This window comes from Pseudorasbora parva, chromosome 1, assembly GCF_024679245.1.
Source record: "Pseudorasbora parva isolate DD20220531a chromosome 1, ASM2467924v1, whole genome shotgun sequence".
Lineage (NCBI taxonomy): Eukaryota > Metazoa > Chordata > Actinopteri > Cypriniformes > Gobionidae > Pseudorasbora > Pseudorasbora parva.
Window position 1 is genome coordinate 54,939,840 of NC_090172.1, and position 19,296 is coordinate 54,959,135.

Genomic DNA, 19,296 nt, shown 5'->3' on the forward strand with positions numbered 1-19,296 from the left:
AGGGGAGTCTCTTCTGCTCGATCCTAGGATCTACTGAGCACATTTATTACAGGGGTGCTCAGGAGGCCTAAAAAAGGCCTATGGACTGATCTACCCGGAAGGCACCGAGGGGGGCCTGCCCGTCTGATCAGACTCAAGCCGCCGTAAGCTCGCAGACGACCCTCAATGAGGGGAGCTCTTAAACCAGCTTGGTAGGTAAACCATGCTGTAGGCTAGCCAGTCCCTGTCCTGAAGGGACTGTGCAGCAGAAACGGAGTCTCGTTGTGCTAGGGCACAAGCCCGCCCTTGAGTTATACCGGCCCAGGCCGGGACCCAACGGCGGGCAGCCGCTAGCTGTCAGCCCAAAGCCAGTTATACGTTCCCGCTTAGGGGAACCGTTTCCCCTCCAGGGAGGCCAGGAGGCGCCTCTACCTGGCACCGTTAGTGCTAGCTGTTAAGAGCCGCAGGAAGGTGGCTTTACTGGTTCCTCAGGGGCTCATGAGGCTATAACGCCAGAAGCCACCTATGCTAATGGCTAGCTTGTCACCGAGACCTGGTCCGGGAATCCCCTCCCAAAAAGGCCCGAAGAGGCCTGACAGCCCGATACACTGGCCTACCGAGCGTCCCAGCTCGGGGGCTCACCCTCAGGCGGCCTAGAGCGGCCTACTTCCTGCCAGCCAACGAGCAAACTGTCGTGAGCTGATGTGTTTCACGGGGCTCGCCTCCAGGGAGGCCTGTTTGATGCCTACGTACAGTCCGGTCTTTTTTAGGGTGGCCTGGAGAGGCCTATTGCCGAATGGCAGTTCCCTATTAGATTGGTGACAGACGGTGCTTATCCGATGGCAAATCCCACCAGAAACCCCGCAGGGCCGGGAAATGACCATAAGACGGCCTGAAGCGGCCCGTCCCTGATAGCAGACCATGCTAGCCGCCTGGCTAGCACCCACGCACACTGCTGCAAGACCTGGGAACCGGGGCTCACCCTACAGGAGGCCTAAAGCGGCCTAGATCCTGCCAACCAATGGTCGGAACCCTAGGTCACCCCCTCAGGGGACGCCATGTGAGGCATGCTGAAACTCAGCGAGCCCTCAAAGTCGGGCTGACAGTGGCTGTCTGCTGGCTGATAAGGACTGGGTATCCAGTCACTACCTTGGGACTCATCCCCAGGGAGGCCGTTAGGGGCCTACTTATGACGAGGTTTCTGCGGCAGCCGCAGGGAGGCCTACTGAGGCCTACCACCTGACCCAGAGTTAACTGCCCGGACTGCCTCGGCTGGCGTCTCCCGCCAGCCAGCCTTCTATAATCAGTCCGCCCCAGCGGCCTATAGCAGCCTTCTGAGACGGCGCAGTCTTTCAGGCAGCGCCTACCAGCGTGGACCTAAAACACAATGCCCACAGCAGTGCACTCAGCATAAAACGCCTTGAACCCTCTAAAGCGAGGGGAGTACAACTTACGCCACCTGCCTCCAGGGCGGCCGTCTGGTCGTCCAGCGGTCCGCCGTCTGCGCAAGGGCGTCAGCCGTGACAGTGTTTCGACTCCAGGGGAGCATCCTACCAACCAATGCTTTCAGATGGTTGCGAAGTACAGCTCGACCAGAGCCTAAAAGGTGAAGCAGAAGACACAGAGCAAAAGTGAAAGATATTGAACACACACAACCGGCCATTTCCTGAACCAAGCCGGGGGGCCGCACTAGCTCTGGGGGGCGGGGCTAGCAAAACCAGTCTAACTGCGCACCGCGAAGAGACGCCTACCCTGTCCCCACGACCACTGGCTGAGTCGCGATTCATTCTGCTATACACCTTTTTGCATTAATAACCCCCAAATGCAGAAGGGGGGTGGGCATTGGCCGGACGACCCTACTGCGGGGAGGCTGGGTAGGGATACAAAGCTCCTGCGGGACTACCGACAGGAGCCCGGGGCAACTGCCAGGGTGATATGCCACCGCGAGACGCCACCGTCATCCCATCAACAGCCTAGGCCAACTTGATGCACAAGCATCGGTCTGATAATCCCACAAACAACGGCCCTAAAAAGGGCTGGGACAGACCTTACTGTAGTTCATGCACTAGCCTAACCTCACATATTCATCTAGATATTTCACTAGCAGAGGTGCCAACGCTACCCAGAGGTGGCTACAGCTAAAAGTTTCACCAGGAGAACATACATCAGTTTATATCGCCGCTACATGCCCGCGGCATGTGCGGTGGCCTCTACTGCTCATATTACACATATCCAGAAGAGAAAACAGCCTTATAAACAACTGTTGCTACACTAGCAAACATACAGCCTACATAAACACACTGTGTTTATACAAACATCGTTCTAGCCACCTTTACCGGGGAACTACAGGCCCACTTCTCCAACTGTTACACTTTTCTTCATCTTTTGTAGACAAAATATCCCTCAGGGAAGCATAGAGTCCAAACATACGGCATTGAAAAGAAGAATGTTTGCCCTAAAAGGGGACTCACCCGCTGTCTTCAGTGCCTCATCGCTTCATGTAACATGCATGCTTCGGCGCACTAACCTGAGGGCGGGGCACTTTATTCTTACATGTAAGGCCGAGGAGGCGGCCGCGAAAAAATCCCGCTTTTCCCAGAGACGATGCACTGTGTGCGGGCAGAGCACACACCGGCCTGGCAGGCTTTCGTCAGAGTCTCACCTCCGCTCATCATCGGCCCGCGCGGCCTGGTGTAAAGCACGCCCGGGGAGAAAAAAGAAAGGGGAGAAAAAAGAAAAACAACAGAAAAACAAAGGAGGGGACACAACATCACTTCCGCGCCCTCGGGGGCGGAGACTCACCACCTCGCTTCCGGCGCTGGAAGCGGTTCTTCTCCCCGATGTCCCTCCTCCTGTTGCGGGTGTCCCGCCTCTTCCACGTCCTACTCCTCCACGGAGGGGGCGCACGAGAGGCCACGCTACTGCGTTGGCCCATTTTTTTTTTTTTTTTTGATGATCCTCGGATCTTGATGGGCCAGGGACACCCTCCTGCCTGGGCGCCACCCCAGACCTCAGCAGAATACACGTTCTATACGCCGCTGAGCGCGCCCTCGCCTCTCTGAACTTTCACACCACCGCCTCGACGGAGGTGCCGAAAAGCCCAGAGGGCGAGACCGGGGCATCGAGGAGAAAAGCCTTTTCTTTCACCCCGATGTCCATCAAATTTAGCCATCGATGCCTCTCCGTGGCGACCATAGCCGCCATCGACTGTCCGATGGTGACTGCTATGCGGAGAGAGAGATCCGTGGTGCGCCACTCAGCCATCGCATCAGGGGGTACCATACACGGGGCAGGATGGCTGGGAGGATTTGGCCTCAGCCTCATTTTCCTCCTCATCCACAGCCATCCTCTGATCGACTGGAAAAGCACAGGCTGACGAAGAGGAGGAGTCTCCATCCGACTCCTCCTCCGTCCGCCTGCTCTCGCGACCTGGCTGATCGTCCGTGAGCACTGTGTTCTCCAGACGATGAGCCAGATCCATCTGGGAGCCCCAGGACAAACGGCGCCGCTCAGCCTCGGCATGAGCGGGGCCGCTCCCAAATGCTGGCTCTTCTTCCCTCGAGAAAAAGGCCAAGCGAGAGCGGAACGTCCTCAGTCGGAAAACGCTCGCAGTTTGCGCAGGAAGCCCCCTCGAGAACCTCCCGCGCGTGCTCTTCCCCCAGGCAGAGCACACAAAAGGGTGTGCGTGTCCCCAGGCGTGAGAAACCTGGGACACGGATCAACGTACGTCCTGTACGCTCCCTTGGATTTACGTGTGCACTTCATTTCACTTTAGAAAGGTTTTCTAGCGAACCAGACAAAACAGTCCCTGAAGACGAAAGGATGTTGTCATGTTGGCACGGTGCCTTTTTATACTTCCTGGTCGCACGGTGATGACATCACCAGCTGCCGACGGTCAGTAGGATTGTGATTTGATAGCGATTTCAGACACCTGTCACGCTGAAGGCGTTCCCCGTAGCGTCAGCTGACGCAGCGCGAGTTCCCTTTCGAAAGGGAAGTGATATTTACGTTCCACGTGGTTGAGTAAGCAGTCCGATGGTGATGACTTCTTACAATGGTTTTGCTGGGAGACAGTGCAGTGAAGAAAGGAGCTGGAATCCGTTTCAAAAGCCTTGAACACGAAGATCTGTGGGATGCTGATCTCCTGGGGCACCAAAGGGTCCTAAAATCTGGAACACGCAGATGAGGCCCTGAAGTAGGTGCAGAAGGTCCTTGATCTGAAACACGCAGATGAAGGAACCTTGAAGTGAAGGGTTGCTCTCCTGAGCTTAACCTTGTTGCAAATGTCTCTGTGTGTCTTCTGCCTCTTTGGACCAGACACTCAAAAGTAGGTCAATCTGCTCTGGTCTCTTTAGCATGGAGACTCTGGACGTGATGTAGTCGTCTCGCTCGAATAAAACTCTGAACGTAGTGTTGGTTAATGTCTCTTTCCTCACAGGCTGGAGGCTCACAACGTTGTCGTATCTGTTGCTGCCTCACAAGCTGTAGATTCAGATCCTCGGATCTTGTGTTGTCTCTCTGGTTAAACCAGAGGCTCAGAACTTGGTTGCTCTGTCACAGTCTAATCCTCGGCAGACAGACTCAGAACTTGGTGAACTGTTTGATTCTCGCATGGAGACTCAGAACCTGACTGCTCTGTCACAGTCTAATCCTCAGCGGACAGACTCAGAACAAGGAATGTCTATTGAAAGGGTACCTTTACCCTTTTCCGAACAGGAGGAGATTACAATTTGGCGCTTCTCCATTACAGTGTTGCTACTGGCTGCTGGCATAAGAGAGGGCACACAGTGTGGCCCACCCTTCTTTCCCCTGTGGAACTCATTTGCATACTGTACACAGTTAGAAGTCTTTAAAGGGTCTTTCAAGTTCATCAATGCATTTCTCATTTTCCAAACCACAATCAGAATACCCTTGGCAATGTACTAAACAAATAGACACCAAACATGATGGAAAAAGATTGAACTGTCATGTGTTCATTCATTTGTTCATTAACAGCTGAATTTGTGGAAGATGTTGCATTACAAATAGCTGTCACTGAAAATACTTATTTCTCTGAATAAGTATGAGATGGATATGTGTAGTTTACATCAGTCTTAAGGTTTCCAAACATAGTTGTGAATGGATTTGGATGGATCAGTTTTGGTCTTTCTTTGTTTAACCCACTACTGCTGAGGTCCTGAGGAATGTTTATGGCCGTCACAAATCAGGACATTAGGGATCCGTCTCTAGATGGGTGAAGGGCAGAAACTGCATGTGGACCAATGAGAAGTCCTGTCCTTCCTGGGCTTGGTACTAGAGGTCTTCTTCTTGCCCTCAAAGAGGTGTCTGGATGTTGTCCAAGCATCTTTATCTGATGGGTTGGACATCTTGTTTGTGCTAGTCCAACAAGATCCAATCAAAATGGAGCAAACCTTTGTCCACTGTTATGGGCAAAGAGGGGCCCGGCCATAAACTGGGCCCTGGAATTCTGCTGTCCACTACAGTGTGATATTATGTAAAAACTTTGGAACATCAAATAATTGTTGTACCAGTGGATAACAAGTGACAGACACTGTTGGTATACTAAAAACAATACAATGAACTAGTTTAAAGGTGGATCACTTTCTGACTGGGCAGCTGAACTGGTTTTGCAAGATGGCATAGCCTACACAAAAGAAAACAAGATGAGGGTTAACAACCGTCTGATGAAATGATTAGACACTACAGTACAATTCTCAATCATAACTTTAGTAGACATTTGAAATAAATTAAGTCAAACTGGTTAATAAAAAAAAGTAAAGATGGTAGTTTTTTTTTTTGTTGAGTTGTTTAATAATCCTCTCCTGAGATCTTAAAGCAAGGAGTCTTTCCTCATGTTTTTGTCACAGGCCGGAGCGGACCGCCTCCAGCGCCGGTCTCGCTCCTCCCTCAGTTTCCACCCCGAGGAGGTCCCAGAAACACCCCAATGACCGGAGAGACGAGGACGGGTAGGTTAAAACCAATGTTTATTAATTTAAAAAGGTTATAGGAAAGGAGGGGAGAAAGGGATACTAAAAAAAAGGGGAACCGGCCCTCTAGGACTGGGGCCTTGGGATCTGAGTCACTTCTGACTCTCAACGGATCTTCCCAGCTCTCTCTCTTCTTCGTACAAGCCTAGGCTTACAGGTGAATATACAGACGGTACACTGGACTCTTAGTCTTGGGCGTACAGGTGAGTATACAGGACAGTACACTGGGCTCTTAGCTTTGGACGTGCAGGTGAGTATACAGGACAGTACACTGGGCTCTTAGCTTTGGACGTGCAGGGGAGTATACAGACGGTACACTGGGCTCTTAGCTTTGGCGTACAGGTGAGTATACAGGCGGTACACTGGGCTCTTAGCTTTAGACGTGCAGGTGAGTATACAGGACAGTACACTGGGCTCTTAGCTTTGGACATACAGGTGAGTATACAGGCGGTACACTGGGCTCTTAGCTTTGGGCATACAGGTGAGTATACAGGCGGTACACTGGGCTCTTAGCTTTAGGCATACAGGTGAGTATACAGGCGGTACACTGGGCTCTTAGCTTTAGACGTGTAGGTGAGTATACAGGACAGTACACTGGGCTCTTAGCTTTGGGACGTACAGGTGAGTATACAGGCGGTACACTGGGCTCTTAGCTTTAGACGTGTAGGTGAGTATACAGGACAGTACACTGGGCTCTTAGCTTTGGGACGTACAGGTGAGTATACAGGCGGTATACTGGGCTCTTAGCTTTAGGCATACAGGTGAGTATACAGGCGGTACACTGGGCTCTTAGCTTTAGACGTGTAGGTGAGTATACAGGGCAGTACACTGGGCTCTTAGCTTTAGTGTGTTTACACACAGCGGACTTCCAGCCTTCCTCACTAGGACAGACTTCTAAGGAACACGTTGACGTTGACTTCCCACACATAGTAGAACAGTCCCACGATGACGCAGAGCCGTTGGCTCAGTCCTGAAAGCACTTCACAGACATATGATCATACAGAGACAGCGTATAAGCTCCTTCTACGCACCAGCCAATTCAAACTTCCCGTCCTTTTATACTCCACACACTATTCACAGCAAGCTCTTACTTCATACAGTTGCCCGCCACCACCAGGTGGGGGAAAGGGGTTGACGAGTCACAGTCGGGTGTATATACATATATATGCAACAATCGCCCATCGTCACCAATTCACTTCCTCTAATGCAGGGCTTCCTCCTCGGCCTGGGGAGGGATCGCTGACAACGTTTGCACAGCACAACACTATAATTCTTCAGGTGGACACACATCAAAAAGACTCACCCACTGTACTCCACACACACTCTCTGTGAATTAGGGTCAGGATCACCACGTTGGGCCGGGAAATAGGTCCTGGATCGTGGAAAGGGTCGGTGCAGAAGATGATCATATGGAAACGTCAAGACCACGACCTTTGAGCACACTCCTTCCTCTTCTCAATACGTTCCCAATGACTTCTCAATGTAAACAATCTCTTCAAGGCAGTAATAATACATATCAACACAGTTGCTTCAACAAGGGAATGCTTCAAACACTTAACTCCGTGTTTTCTTCAGCCCAGTACTCTGTTTCCACTTCGCCCAGTCTGTACCATCCACCTCAATCCGTCCCTCCAACCCACCAATCGCTCCATCTCGCCCACGGCATTTGCCGGGATAAACTTCACCCACCCTGCAGCGTTGGCCGGAATCAACTTCACCTCCTTGCTGTTCTCCGGTTACCTTATTTATATGCCTCCTTTTCTCTGAATTGTCCAACCATCAATCGCCACGTCCATTCGCACACCTGTTCTTAATAATCCTCCCTTTCAGTTGCCCGGAGTTACCGGAACTGATCGCGTGTTTCATGGACATGGCCATTTTAGGTTCCGCCATTTTAGGTTCCGCCACATTAAGTCACTCTGTGACATCTTCTTCCAAAGTCTTCCCAAAGACAGTCAGGTCATCGAGGGAGACAAACTCTTTCTCTGCCAGCATTTTTGAACAAAGCAGCTAGCCACTACCAGCATTTTTGATAATATTCACAAAACTTTCATGACCCCCAGAATATTTAGTATGAATATCTGTACATGCAATATATAAAGAAGGAACAGAGCCTCTGCTTTAAAAAAAATAAGAAGAAAAAAGACAGGAGATGAAGAAAAAAATATGTTTTATTCTAGCCTTGTGCAATGTATTTTATCAACATTTGAATGGTGTTTTTTATTATTATTTATAGTTTTATTTTTATTTAAAAAAGCAACATTTTGAACAAAAAGCTGAGAAAAGCGTTTTATTAAATACTATAACAAAAGCATAATTTGTATCACTTTCTGTTTCTGGGCCACTGTTAGTATATTTACAGATTGGAGGCTTGAGGAAAAAAGGTGTTTGTATTTTACCCATTACCGGTTTGTCCAGATTCCTTCTTGATCTAAACAGTGATTGTCCAGACACGCATCAGTTTAGTTTCTCCCTCACAGTAGTTCAAACTTTCACAATGAAATGAAACCATCTTCATGAACACATTTTTTGAACCTGCAGTAAAAACCTAAAAAAGGACTGAGGAGAATTGATCGCTGAGAAGGATATTATTACTTCAAGCAAGATATGTGATTCGGCTTTTACAATGGCAGACGGTAAGAGAGATCAAATGAAGAATTGTAGAATGTGGTGATTCGTCTTTCTCATCCTATTATTATTACTAATATTATTACATTTAGTATTATTATTTGTGAAAATATGCTTTTAATTTTTGATCAAACACTTTAAAATAATTTTCATAAAAATCTATTAAAAATATAAATATAATGTTTACTAGATAATTAGTTCAAATATTAATATATAGTATATAAATAAAAGTCAATACTTTGTCATCCTCTTCTTGCTTTTGTCTTACAGAACTGCGAGTAGTGTTATTAGGAGGACATCGGAGTGGAAAGAGTAAAGTGGCAAACTCCTTTTTAAATGTTAAATATGAATCTGACCAAATAACTACACAGTGTGTGAAGATGGAAGGAAATGTAGAGGGCAGGAAAATCCTTCTCGTGGACACCCCAGGCTGGTGGAAGTGTTATCAGTTATGTGACACCCCAGAGCGTCTGAAAGCGGAGCTTCTTATGAGCACCAATATCTGTGCGCCGGGACCTCATGTTTTCCTCCTGGTGATAGAGGCGGATTTTGCTTTCTCAGAGAAGCACAGGAAAGTAGCCGAGGATCACGTGCAGTTCATTGGTGATGACATCTGGAATCAAACCATAATAGTCTTCACAAAACTCGAACATTTGGGTGACAAAACTATAGAGCATCATGTAGACCTTGAAGGGGAAAATTTGAACAAGCTTACTCAAAAATGTGGAAACCGATATGTTGGCTTTGACACTAACCTGAATACAGACGGTTCCCAGACAAAAGAACTCTTTAGGCAGATAGAGAAACTTTTAGATGAAAACAAAGGCCACTTTTTTAAAGTTGATGCAACAAGGATGAAGGATTTGGAGATTAAAATGAAAAATGTGGAAGAGAAAGCAGCTGCCAGAGAACGTCAAGTTTTGGAAAAGAGAAGAAAACTGGAAGAAATTCAAAGTGCAGGTCAGTCTCCAATTTTAGTTTGGTCACGTTATTTTACTCAATATAACCATGCATTGTAATGTATAAAAGTGATTAGTTGTTGTTAACATTGCAATCAGCTCTATGTAACATGTAGACAACTAGAACAATTTGTCGCAAAGGCTGTGTAGTTAAGAGGAGATGCGTGATGCAGAATGAACAATGGATACTTTATTTAAAAAAAACACATATTATAAAACACTACACATTAAGGACAGTGAACAATGAACAAGGATGGCAGTCAACTGAACAGGAAAAAGGTCCGAAACTAATTAGAGACCATGGTAACAAATGAGAATTCAGGCAAAGAATGTCAATCAAACCAAACAGAATGTAATAAACTAAACTAGATGTGACCCTGACATTACATCTCTCCTGAGAAAGGCACATCCTTGCACCGTAAAGTGTAGCTGAAGAGGGAGGGAGGAGGTTCTAGATAAGAACGTGGAGCCAGAGGCTGTATCCGAAATCGCATAATTCTCTGCTATAGTAGGTGGAAAACAGTATGTGAAAAAATAAGTATGTCCTGATTCACAGTACTTATTAAAGTGTAGGCAAGAACTACCCATGTTAGAGTCAAGGGAGCAGTAAAAGCTAATGGGAGACGGAGGCTGTGGGGTACCATCTACGACAACAAAGACTTGGATTTGCACAGAGAGGATGACGACAAAAGTGACTTTGAGATGGGCAGAGCCAGTAATGGTGAAATTAATTTTGAGATGGGCAATAAGGGCTTGAGGTAGGGCTGAACCAGTGGTGATGAAGGCGACTTGGAACTGGGCTTAACCAGCAGAGACAATGACAAATTGGGACCGGAACAAACCAGCGGCGAGTAAGACGACTTAGGACTAGACAGGACCAGTGAAGATTGGAGATCTTGAAATATCTCATAATCCAGCTCATCAAATAATAAAAATTCGTCAGAAACCCAGCTCATAGCACCAACCTCAGCAACAAGATTGTGGATGCAAACCATGCCGACAAACTTCACTAATATGTCCTAGAAATGGATGCTATTGTCGGCTCATGCACCTGGTCAGACTCTGCAATGTGCATGGGCTTCTGGGTGACACTGGCCTCTGTAAAACACAATGGCCCCCTGCTTTGTGGCAGACTCGGGCTACGACTTCTGATCCATGGCTGGAGTCTGGCTGAACTCTGCAAAGTGGAGACCCAGATGGAGCAGAGAAAATGAAGACCCAGGATGATACTGAAGAACTGGAGGGCCAAGGTGAAGCCTCAGGTATGTGTGACCGAGGTGAAGACATGGGCTTGGCAGACTGGGGCAGAGTTGGTGCAACTGAGGACAATGGTGTAATTGGAGGAAAGGAGGATTCTGGTGGAGCCAGTGAGGTGGAGGATCAAGGTGCAGCTGGAGAATCAGGAGTCTGATGTGGAGCTAGAGAGATTATTGACCAAGGTGAAGCCAGAGGGATCAGGGAGCCCAGTGGAGCCTAAGAGATGATGGTGAGAGATGATGGAATCCATGGTGAATTTGGGACCAAGGTGGAGCTGATGAGAGACGTTGTTTACATTTTGGAACATTTGCAATGATGGAGCTGGGCAGAGACAATGATGTCGAAGGTGATTTGGAACTGGGATGAACCAACAACAACAACTTGGGACTGGACTGAACTAGTGGCAAGGAAGGCATCTTGGGATGAGATAGGACCAGTGGAGACTGGAGACCTTGAAACCTTCCAGTTTATCAAATAATAATTCATCAGACAATCAGCTCATAGCACCAACCTCAGCAAAGGGTGGAGCTCCAAACCATCCAGACAAACCCTACTAAACCTTAGATGATGGATGCTGTTGCTGGCTTACGCACCTGGTCAGACACTGTGAAGTGCTCAAACACACTGGCTAGAGCTTTGTGGTGGATTCAGGCTTCTTTCTGATCTGATGCAGACATTGCTGACGGCTGGCTGGGCTCTAATAATAATAATAATAATAATAATAATGTTTTATTTATATAGCGCCTTTCCAGAGCTCAAGGACACTTTACAATAAACAAAAAACAATAAACGCAATTGACAAAAAGAGCAGACAGAACAACAGTAGGCAATTGAGAGTGGAAGTACAATAACTGAGAAATTGGGTAGATGGGGCAGCAGCAGCAACAAGAAAAAAAAAACTCTAGATCCAGATTAGGGCTGCCTATGTCCTCATTAGCAACAGGTATATCCATGATTATTTCCTCTTTGCTGTATTAATCCATTCTTTTGGTTCATTGTTCTGTCACAGTGGTTGTAAATTTAATCCAAAATTAGATGATGTGACACAGGATGAACGATAGATACTTTAAATAAACACCAAAAATGACTAAAAACACACTACACATTAAAAGTGGACTATGCAACTTTCCGTCCACTGGAGGGCGCCTATTCAAAACAAAGGCGTAGTTTGATGACGCCAAGTGTGAGCGCAGTATCCTGGGACATGTGGTCTTCACCTCACAGCCGGTGGAAAATAGGACTCTGGCAGAAATCATGTTGATGGATGCGGTTATTAACGTTACTGTAGTGTAAAGCAGAGCAGGACCGAGTGTTGTAGAGCTGAGCACGGCCGCTGGAGCAATTGTTACACAAACACACGGCTCACGAACACTGGGACTTTTATTATGACGAGACGGGACACATTCGCCGGGCGCCTGCAGTATTTCTGCGTTTCTGGTTATGATTATAAGGTAAAGCAGCTCTGTTTATCATATTAGAGACATTTAAGTGTGTGTCCCTCCCTCAAACGCTATGCTGACACGTCCCGGGTCCTTGGTTAAAATAGCAATTTTCTCACAATTTACAAATAGTTGGAAACATTTGAAATATTTAAGGTACTCAACTGAACAAAATATATAACACCAGAATAGTGTTTTTTGGATATTTTACTGCAAAAATACTACAGTGCACCTTTAATATTAATGCCACCTAACAATAAACTAAAGCTAGGCATACACTGTGCGATTTCTATGCGATTTCAGCAAGGTTACCTACTCACACTGTACGAGTAGATCGCATGCGATGTAAAGTCAAAGCTCACGATTGATGTGCTCACACTGGCCCTCATTTATCAATCTTGCGTAGAAACGGGCGTATATGTTGGCGTAAGATTATGCTTACACTCCTCTCACCGCCTGATTCATGAAGCTCTGCGCACCTCTGCAATTCAGGTGTACGCAATACCTGCCCTTGATAAATGCAGCGACTGAAAACGATCGTCATTAGAATAACACGCCCCTATATATTCAAGTCTCCGCCTCCCCCACGCCCTCATTTTACGCCATGGATACACGGAAGACGCCAAAGAAGCAAAACTTCACCGACGTGGAGATCGGGCGCTTCTCAATCATCTTACTAGTCCACTAGTCAGGGCACTGATTAGGACATAATTCAATGGGATGACTCCCTGATCAGTGCCCTGATTACTTAACTAGTGAGATGATTGAGAAGCGCCCATCGAGCCGATCACCAGGGAAGTGGAAAAAAGCGAAATTGTTTTATTTGGGAGTTTAAAGAGTGGGATTAAAGGCACCCAAAAAAAAAACGAATATGGACCCAAATTACGAGTACTGTTAATAGTGTGGAGGTTGAGAAGCGCATTCCAGCAGTTTAAAGCTGTTTGGATGATAACTTATGCCTACCTCACAGTGCATTATTTTACAGCACATGTTTTGAAACAATTAGCATTTAATTTCGTATCACGGCACATGTATTGGGGTGTACAATATGATGATGTGATGTGGAGTACCATTCATTCACATTAATAATTGCATGACAATTTGTAAGATTCTTTTTTATTATATTTTTATGATTTTTATTATTAATGACGCTTATTGTTATTTAGAAGAAGAATGTAATTTTAATTATTTTGTCAGTCTGAATTATTCAGTCCCAGTCCGTGCGCAGCTGCCGTACAGACTCGCAACTGGAGGAATGCCTCAAATGCTTTGGTAGCCTATAGTCACACAAATTAAACATTGAATACGTTGCACAAAATAAACACAGAAGTTTATAATTACTATGTTGTTTTTGTTTTTTACAGTGGGTCATAATATAGCAGATCTTTGTTCAGTGCGTTTTGTGGTGTTAGGAATTGTTTTTCTCAAACGTGCGTACACCACCTCCTGAGCTGGCGTAGGATTTGAGCGTGCCGTACGCCAACGTCCATATTGATAAATCTCAAAGTCACCGTGGGTTTGGGTGTACGCAAGGTGTACGCAAGGTGTACGCTGGTAATTTGGTGTACGCACTTTTGATAAATGAGGGCCACTGTACAGGTGAAAAATGCGCAATAAAACCCTGTGGTGACGATAGACCATGGTGTATTATAGAGAGGTAAATGCATCAGCTATTGATATCAAGAGGATTAAGAATTTATGTATACAATTATTATTATTATTATTATTAGAGTAGGCCTACTTTTATTATTAAATTGATATTACGTTAATTTGCCCCTCCCCCCAACAATTTCATAATGCATAATCGACACACTGCATAATAAATTAATAGATAGATTACTCCTCACTATTTAAAAACATTTAGCCCGATTAAACAAGGAATTTTAGGTCTATAATTATGATTATAATGTCAGAACACTGCAATAATAATGTCCGTCTCAATAAAAAGTAAGAGCAGAATTATCTAAAAACTACTTGTTTAACACAAAATGGGCCTACTTCTATTTTTTTCTCACAATATGGACCAAAATAAATAAATAAATAAATTAAGGCAGTAGGCTACGTTATCAGTATGTTGAAAGGCGAAGCGTGAATTGACGGGTATGTCCCTCTTTGGCTAATGTACTTTCAAGATGGAGGGGGAACATGGCGACTGGCATTCGAACCCCTCACCCGTATGTATTTTCAATGGCATATTATAAACTTACGAGAATACTTTATTACTTGAAAGAAGTAAATAAACATTAATGAGCACATATATTTTTGAAAGAACTAAGTGTTTATAGCTAAGAGTAAACAAAAAAAGTTACACAGTGTAGCTTTAAACTAATCAAGACATGACAGTGACAATATACTAAAGTCTCTAAAGGCGGGCGTACACTGTGCGAATTCGGACACTCGGAAGGTTGTGAGATATTGCAGACACTACGAGTCATTTAATTTGATCATCGCATCAAATCAGCTGGTACACGGCACGACTGTTTGCACCGCGAGCCGGCCGCGATCACACGAGTTTTCATGTAACACAGACACCGGAGCTTTCAATGTTGCTGCTATAGCTTTAGATACAAAAAATAAAGAACAAAGGTGTGAAAATGATTTGTTGAAAAGCAGAGAAAAGCCATTCCTTTAAACCGAAACAACCAGAGGGAGAGAGAAGAGTGCACGTGAGAGAGAGAGAGAAAGTGTGTGTGTGTGTGAGAGAGAGAACTCAGTATGTGGCAGCCACTGAGCTAATAATAGTCATATAGATTGAGCCTATGTGACGTGCTTGTGCATGATTTGGCAATAGGGGACAGCCATATGCTGGTGAAAATCGGGCCGACTCCCCGAACTTTTTAAACATGTTTAATGATCGTAAAGGCGGGCGTACACGGTGCGATTTTTGCTGTCGTACGAACTCGCAGACGATTTTTTTTTCTCAGGAGAAATCGCGTGGACATCGTGGATGCTCGTATGGTCGCGGCTCGCACCGTGTGAGAGGAAATACGAGACGAGCCGAGCACGTTTAGAGCACCTCCCGACCTTACGATCATTTTTAAACATGTTTAAAAAGTTCGGGGAGTCGGCCCGATTTTTACCAACATATGGCTGTCCCCTATAGCCAAATCATGCACAAGCACGTCACATAGGCTCAATCTATATGACTATTATTAGCTCAGTGGCTGCCACATACTGCGTTCACACACACACACACACACACACACACACACACACTTTCTCTCTCTCACGTGCACTCTTCTCTCTCCCTCTGGTTGTTTCGGTTAAAAGGAATGGCTGTTCTCTGCTTTTCAACAAATCATTTTCACATCTTTTTTCTTTATTTTTTTGTATCTAAAGCTATAGCAGCAACATTGAAAGCTCCGGTGTCTGTGTTACATGAAAACTCGTGTGATCGCGGCCGGCTCGCGGTGCAAACAGTCGTGCCGTGTACCAGCTGATTTGATGCGATGATCAAATTAAATGACTCGTAGCGTCTGCAATATCTCACGACCAGTGTTCGAACTATACTGTGGCCTTTGGGGGAGCCCACTTTTCCGGGGACAAAAGAGGACGTGTATATTCCTTCACACACAGACGAACGCGTCAATCTATTGCTTAATGCATTGCGGAGACTCTTAATATACAATTTACAATCACTGAAGAACATCTTTGATTTTAATGAAGGAAGAAAAAAACAAGAATTGATAGGTCAAAAAGTCCACAAATCTATAAACAAAGCATCCGGCTGTCTTTGAGTTCACATGAACAACGGTTGAAGTTACTCGTCAGGCTACAGAAGAATACCATAATTCAATCGATAGTCGCGCAGACCTATATCAACCCAGCCACAACACATAATTGGGAATAACATGCCTTAACACAGAAGCGACCACAGAGGCTTGAGGTCAGCCTCTTTTTCTGTTCTTCCAGAAATCCAAGATCAAGAAGTGGATATTCGTTTTTGTTTTTTCTGCGAATCTTTGCGTTGACATGTACTAAACATGAGTGGAATTTGCACCGCAGTGCCACCACACCTTGATGGTCATGACAAGAACAGCATGTATAGTTATCTTTATTGAAGTGAATTAGATTTAAACTGCCGTCATGCATGAATTAATTATATATTTTTAGCAATTTTACAAATAATAATCCACAATGATTACATTACATAAAAATGAAATTGCACCTCAAAATAACACAGTGTCAATATTTTTGAGACCCCCCAAAATTTCACAAATCACGTTTTCAGGGGAGCCCATGTCTTATTTAGGGGAGCCGAGCTCCCCCTAGCTCCCCCGTAGTTCGCACCCTGCTCACGACCTTCCGAGTGTCCGAATTCGCACAGTGTACGCCCGCCTTAAGGTCCGGAGGTGCTCTTAACGTGCTCGGCTCGTCTCGTATTTCCTCTCACACGGTGCGAGCCGCGACCATACGAGCATCCACGATGTCCACGCGATTTCTCCCGAGAAAAAAAAATCGTCTGCGAGTTCGTACGACAGCAAAAATCGCACCGTGTACGCCTTGCCTTTAATGAGGCAAGTGAAGTTAATGAATGTGTCGTCAGTTTGTTATTAAAAAATAATATTTTAAGTATAACATATTTTATTATAATACTATGAAATATTGTTTTATTTATAATTATATTTTACAATTCTATATATTTTATATATGTTATTTTCAACAGATGCAGGGCATGGTGCTACACCTCTGTGTATTGTGCTGCTGGGCTGGGTCCTGTCAGGCAAGACATTAGCTGGCAGTGTCATCTTGGGTGCTGATGTTTCATTTGACAAGACTGTCAAATGTGTCAGAACATCTGGAGAGGTGAATGGAAGAGAGATCACTGTGGTGGACACGCCAAGCTGGTGGAAATTCCTTCCGCCTCAACTGAACGCAGATTCAGTGGAAACTGAGCTCTTGAATGCAATGGATTCCTCCCCCAATGCAATCCTCTTGGCAATACCGGCAGAAACATCATTTTTAGAAGAGCAGATGGACGTCATATTAGAAAACATGAGACCACTTGGAGAAGATATCTGGAGGAAAACCATGGTGCTCTTCACATGGGGAGGATCACTGGGAAACAAACCAATTGAGTACCATATTGAAAGTGAAGGGAACGCCCTGGTGAGACTCGTTGAAATGTGCGGGAACAGATATCATTTGTTTGAGAGCATGAGAGATAATCGCACACAAGTCAATCAGTTACTGGAGAAGATTGATGAAATGATAAAGGAAAGTGCTCTGCTGGAAAGCAGTGATGAACATCAGAGAATGAAAATGAAGTATCAAGAAAGAGAAACCCTCTCTGAGTGGCTTCTAGTTAAGGATGTAAAAAAATTACTTGATGAAGAATGGGTGAGGAGTGATGCTTTGAAGAAAGAGTTGTTTAAAACAATGGACCTACAGATGGACCAACAGGGAGCTGTCAAAAAAGGAAAAAGCATAGATTTACCTCTGAATTGTATGTGTATTATTATTTTTTGCAATAAATTTATTTTGGTCTCAGTGGTTTAATCTCATTTTTAAATACCGTATTATGCTTTTTCTTGCAGTAAGTGGAAAAGTAAATTCAGAATTATTTATCAACAAACACCAGCTAAAACATGCACTTGAGAGGGAATGGAACCGTCGGGAAGCAGTAGACAACACTAGGATCCAGTACAAACAAAAATGCCTGCATTCCGGTGGTAAATTGCTGGAAAAATGAAATGATTCACTAATTTAGAAATGTTCTGTTCTGCCAACAAACATTGCAAATTCAACTGCCAAGTCACGAACATACGCAAGTTTCCTTTGAAAAAAACGTCAAGAATATCAGATAACCAAAGCTTGTTTTATTTCCTTGTAGCAGACATGTCCTCATGTGCTGATGAAGAGGACATACAGAGGTCTGTGGCTAAAGTCCACGACTGGTATCAGAGGCTTCATCTATCAGATTACGGAAGTGTTTCCAGCTATGAAGAACAAGACAAGACTGAACCGGACAGAGATTAATCATAACACAGTATGATGCTTGTTTAAATGTTTTTATTTTTGTCATGCAGTTATTACTATATGCATGTCATTTCCATACAAACAGATTTTTATTTAATGTCATTAATCCATAACACTGTGTTTGTGAATTGAAGATGAACTCTGTTTATCTATTTACAGTAACTGATGCCTTTGAAATATCAACATTGATACAATAATGAATGTTTACACTAAGGCAAATCATTTTGTGAAGATATTTAAATGATGATGTCTTTCGGCCTGTAGTTCACTTCACTGTATTCAGACAGATGTCTGTTGTTAGATCTTCTGGCTGGAGGGATGGAGGCAAAACTCACCGCTGAATAATTCACATCTGAATCACCAGTCTGTTTGGGGAAAGAAAAAGAAAAATCATCTTGAGAACCTAATCACATTTTTTATGCAAACAGATGTAATATTAAATGGATTAGAAGTGTATATAGTATAAATTACCTCACATGATTGAGATGCTAGATTCATAGATCCTTCAAAATGTGCAGAATATTAGAGTTAAACTTTGACGTACACATTTGTGATTGTGCACAAGATATCTGTATATAAGTCTGTATTTTTCTGCTTAAGTTGCTGATCCTATTAAACTCGACTTAAGTGATGGAAAGTGTGGGTGAATTTTTACCTCTATTCCTTTTCTCCCAGCGTTTGCAGTGATCAACTGGAGTGTGAAAATTACTATCATAAAAACAATATTGGAGGATATCAAGCAAAGTAACACCGGATCCCATACTTTTTGATTATTGCTGTCTGAAATAGAGAGAAAGAACCAAAATAATCTATTTATAGTTATTAAAATGCTGTGAATATACATTAATAGAGCTGCTATAGCTATGTGCTGTGCAGATACTTTTCCATGACTTAAACTGTATACAGTGGCCCAAAAACTAAACATTTAATCCATGTACTTAAAAATATATCATTTGATAAAGTGTCAAACCAAGTGGGATCTGTTTTAAAGAAAGCACACTTTTCGAGCAAAACATTTTCATAAAAACATTTTACGAATAATAAAACAACATGTGAACTTGCAGAGAA

At 44.5% G+C, this 19,296-nt stretch overlaps 1 protein-coding gene across 2 annotated transcripts; it reads left to right on the forward strand.

Moving 5' to 3' along the window:
- The first annotated feature begins 8,427 nt into the window (after positions 1 to 8,427).
- LOC137086136 (GTPase IMAP family member 8-like) lies at positions 8,428 to 18,821 on the forward strand. Of its 2 annotated transcripts, none has more exons than XM_067451988.1 (5): positions 8,428 to 8,602; positions 8,865 to 9,554; positions 16,916 to 17,695; positions 17,787 to 17,921; positions 18,086 to 18,821. In XM_067451988.1, exons 1-5 carry the CDS (start codon positions 8,593 to 8,595, stop codon positions 18,226 to 18,228), a joined length of 1,758 nt encoding a protein of 585 aa, XP_067308089.1. In that variant the 5' UTR covers positions 8,428 to 8,592; the 3' UTR covers positions 18,229 to 18,821. The 2 variants fall into 2 exon arrangements, with proteins under 2 accessions (XP_067308089.1, XP_067308088.1); XM_067451987.1 differs by having other exon boundaries at positions 8,430 to 8,602; positions 18,083 to 18,821.
- The last annotated feature ends 475 nt before the right edge of the window (positions 18,822 to 19,296 follow it).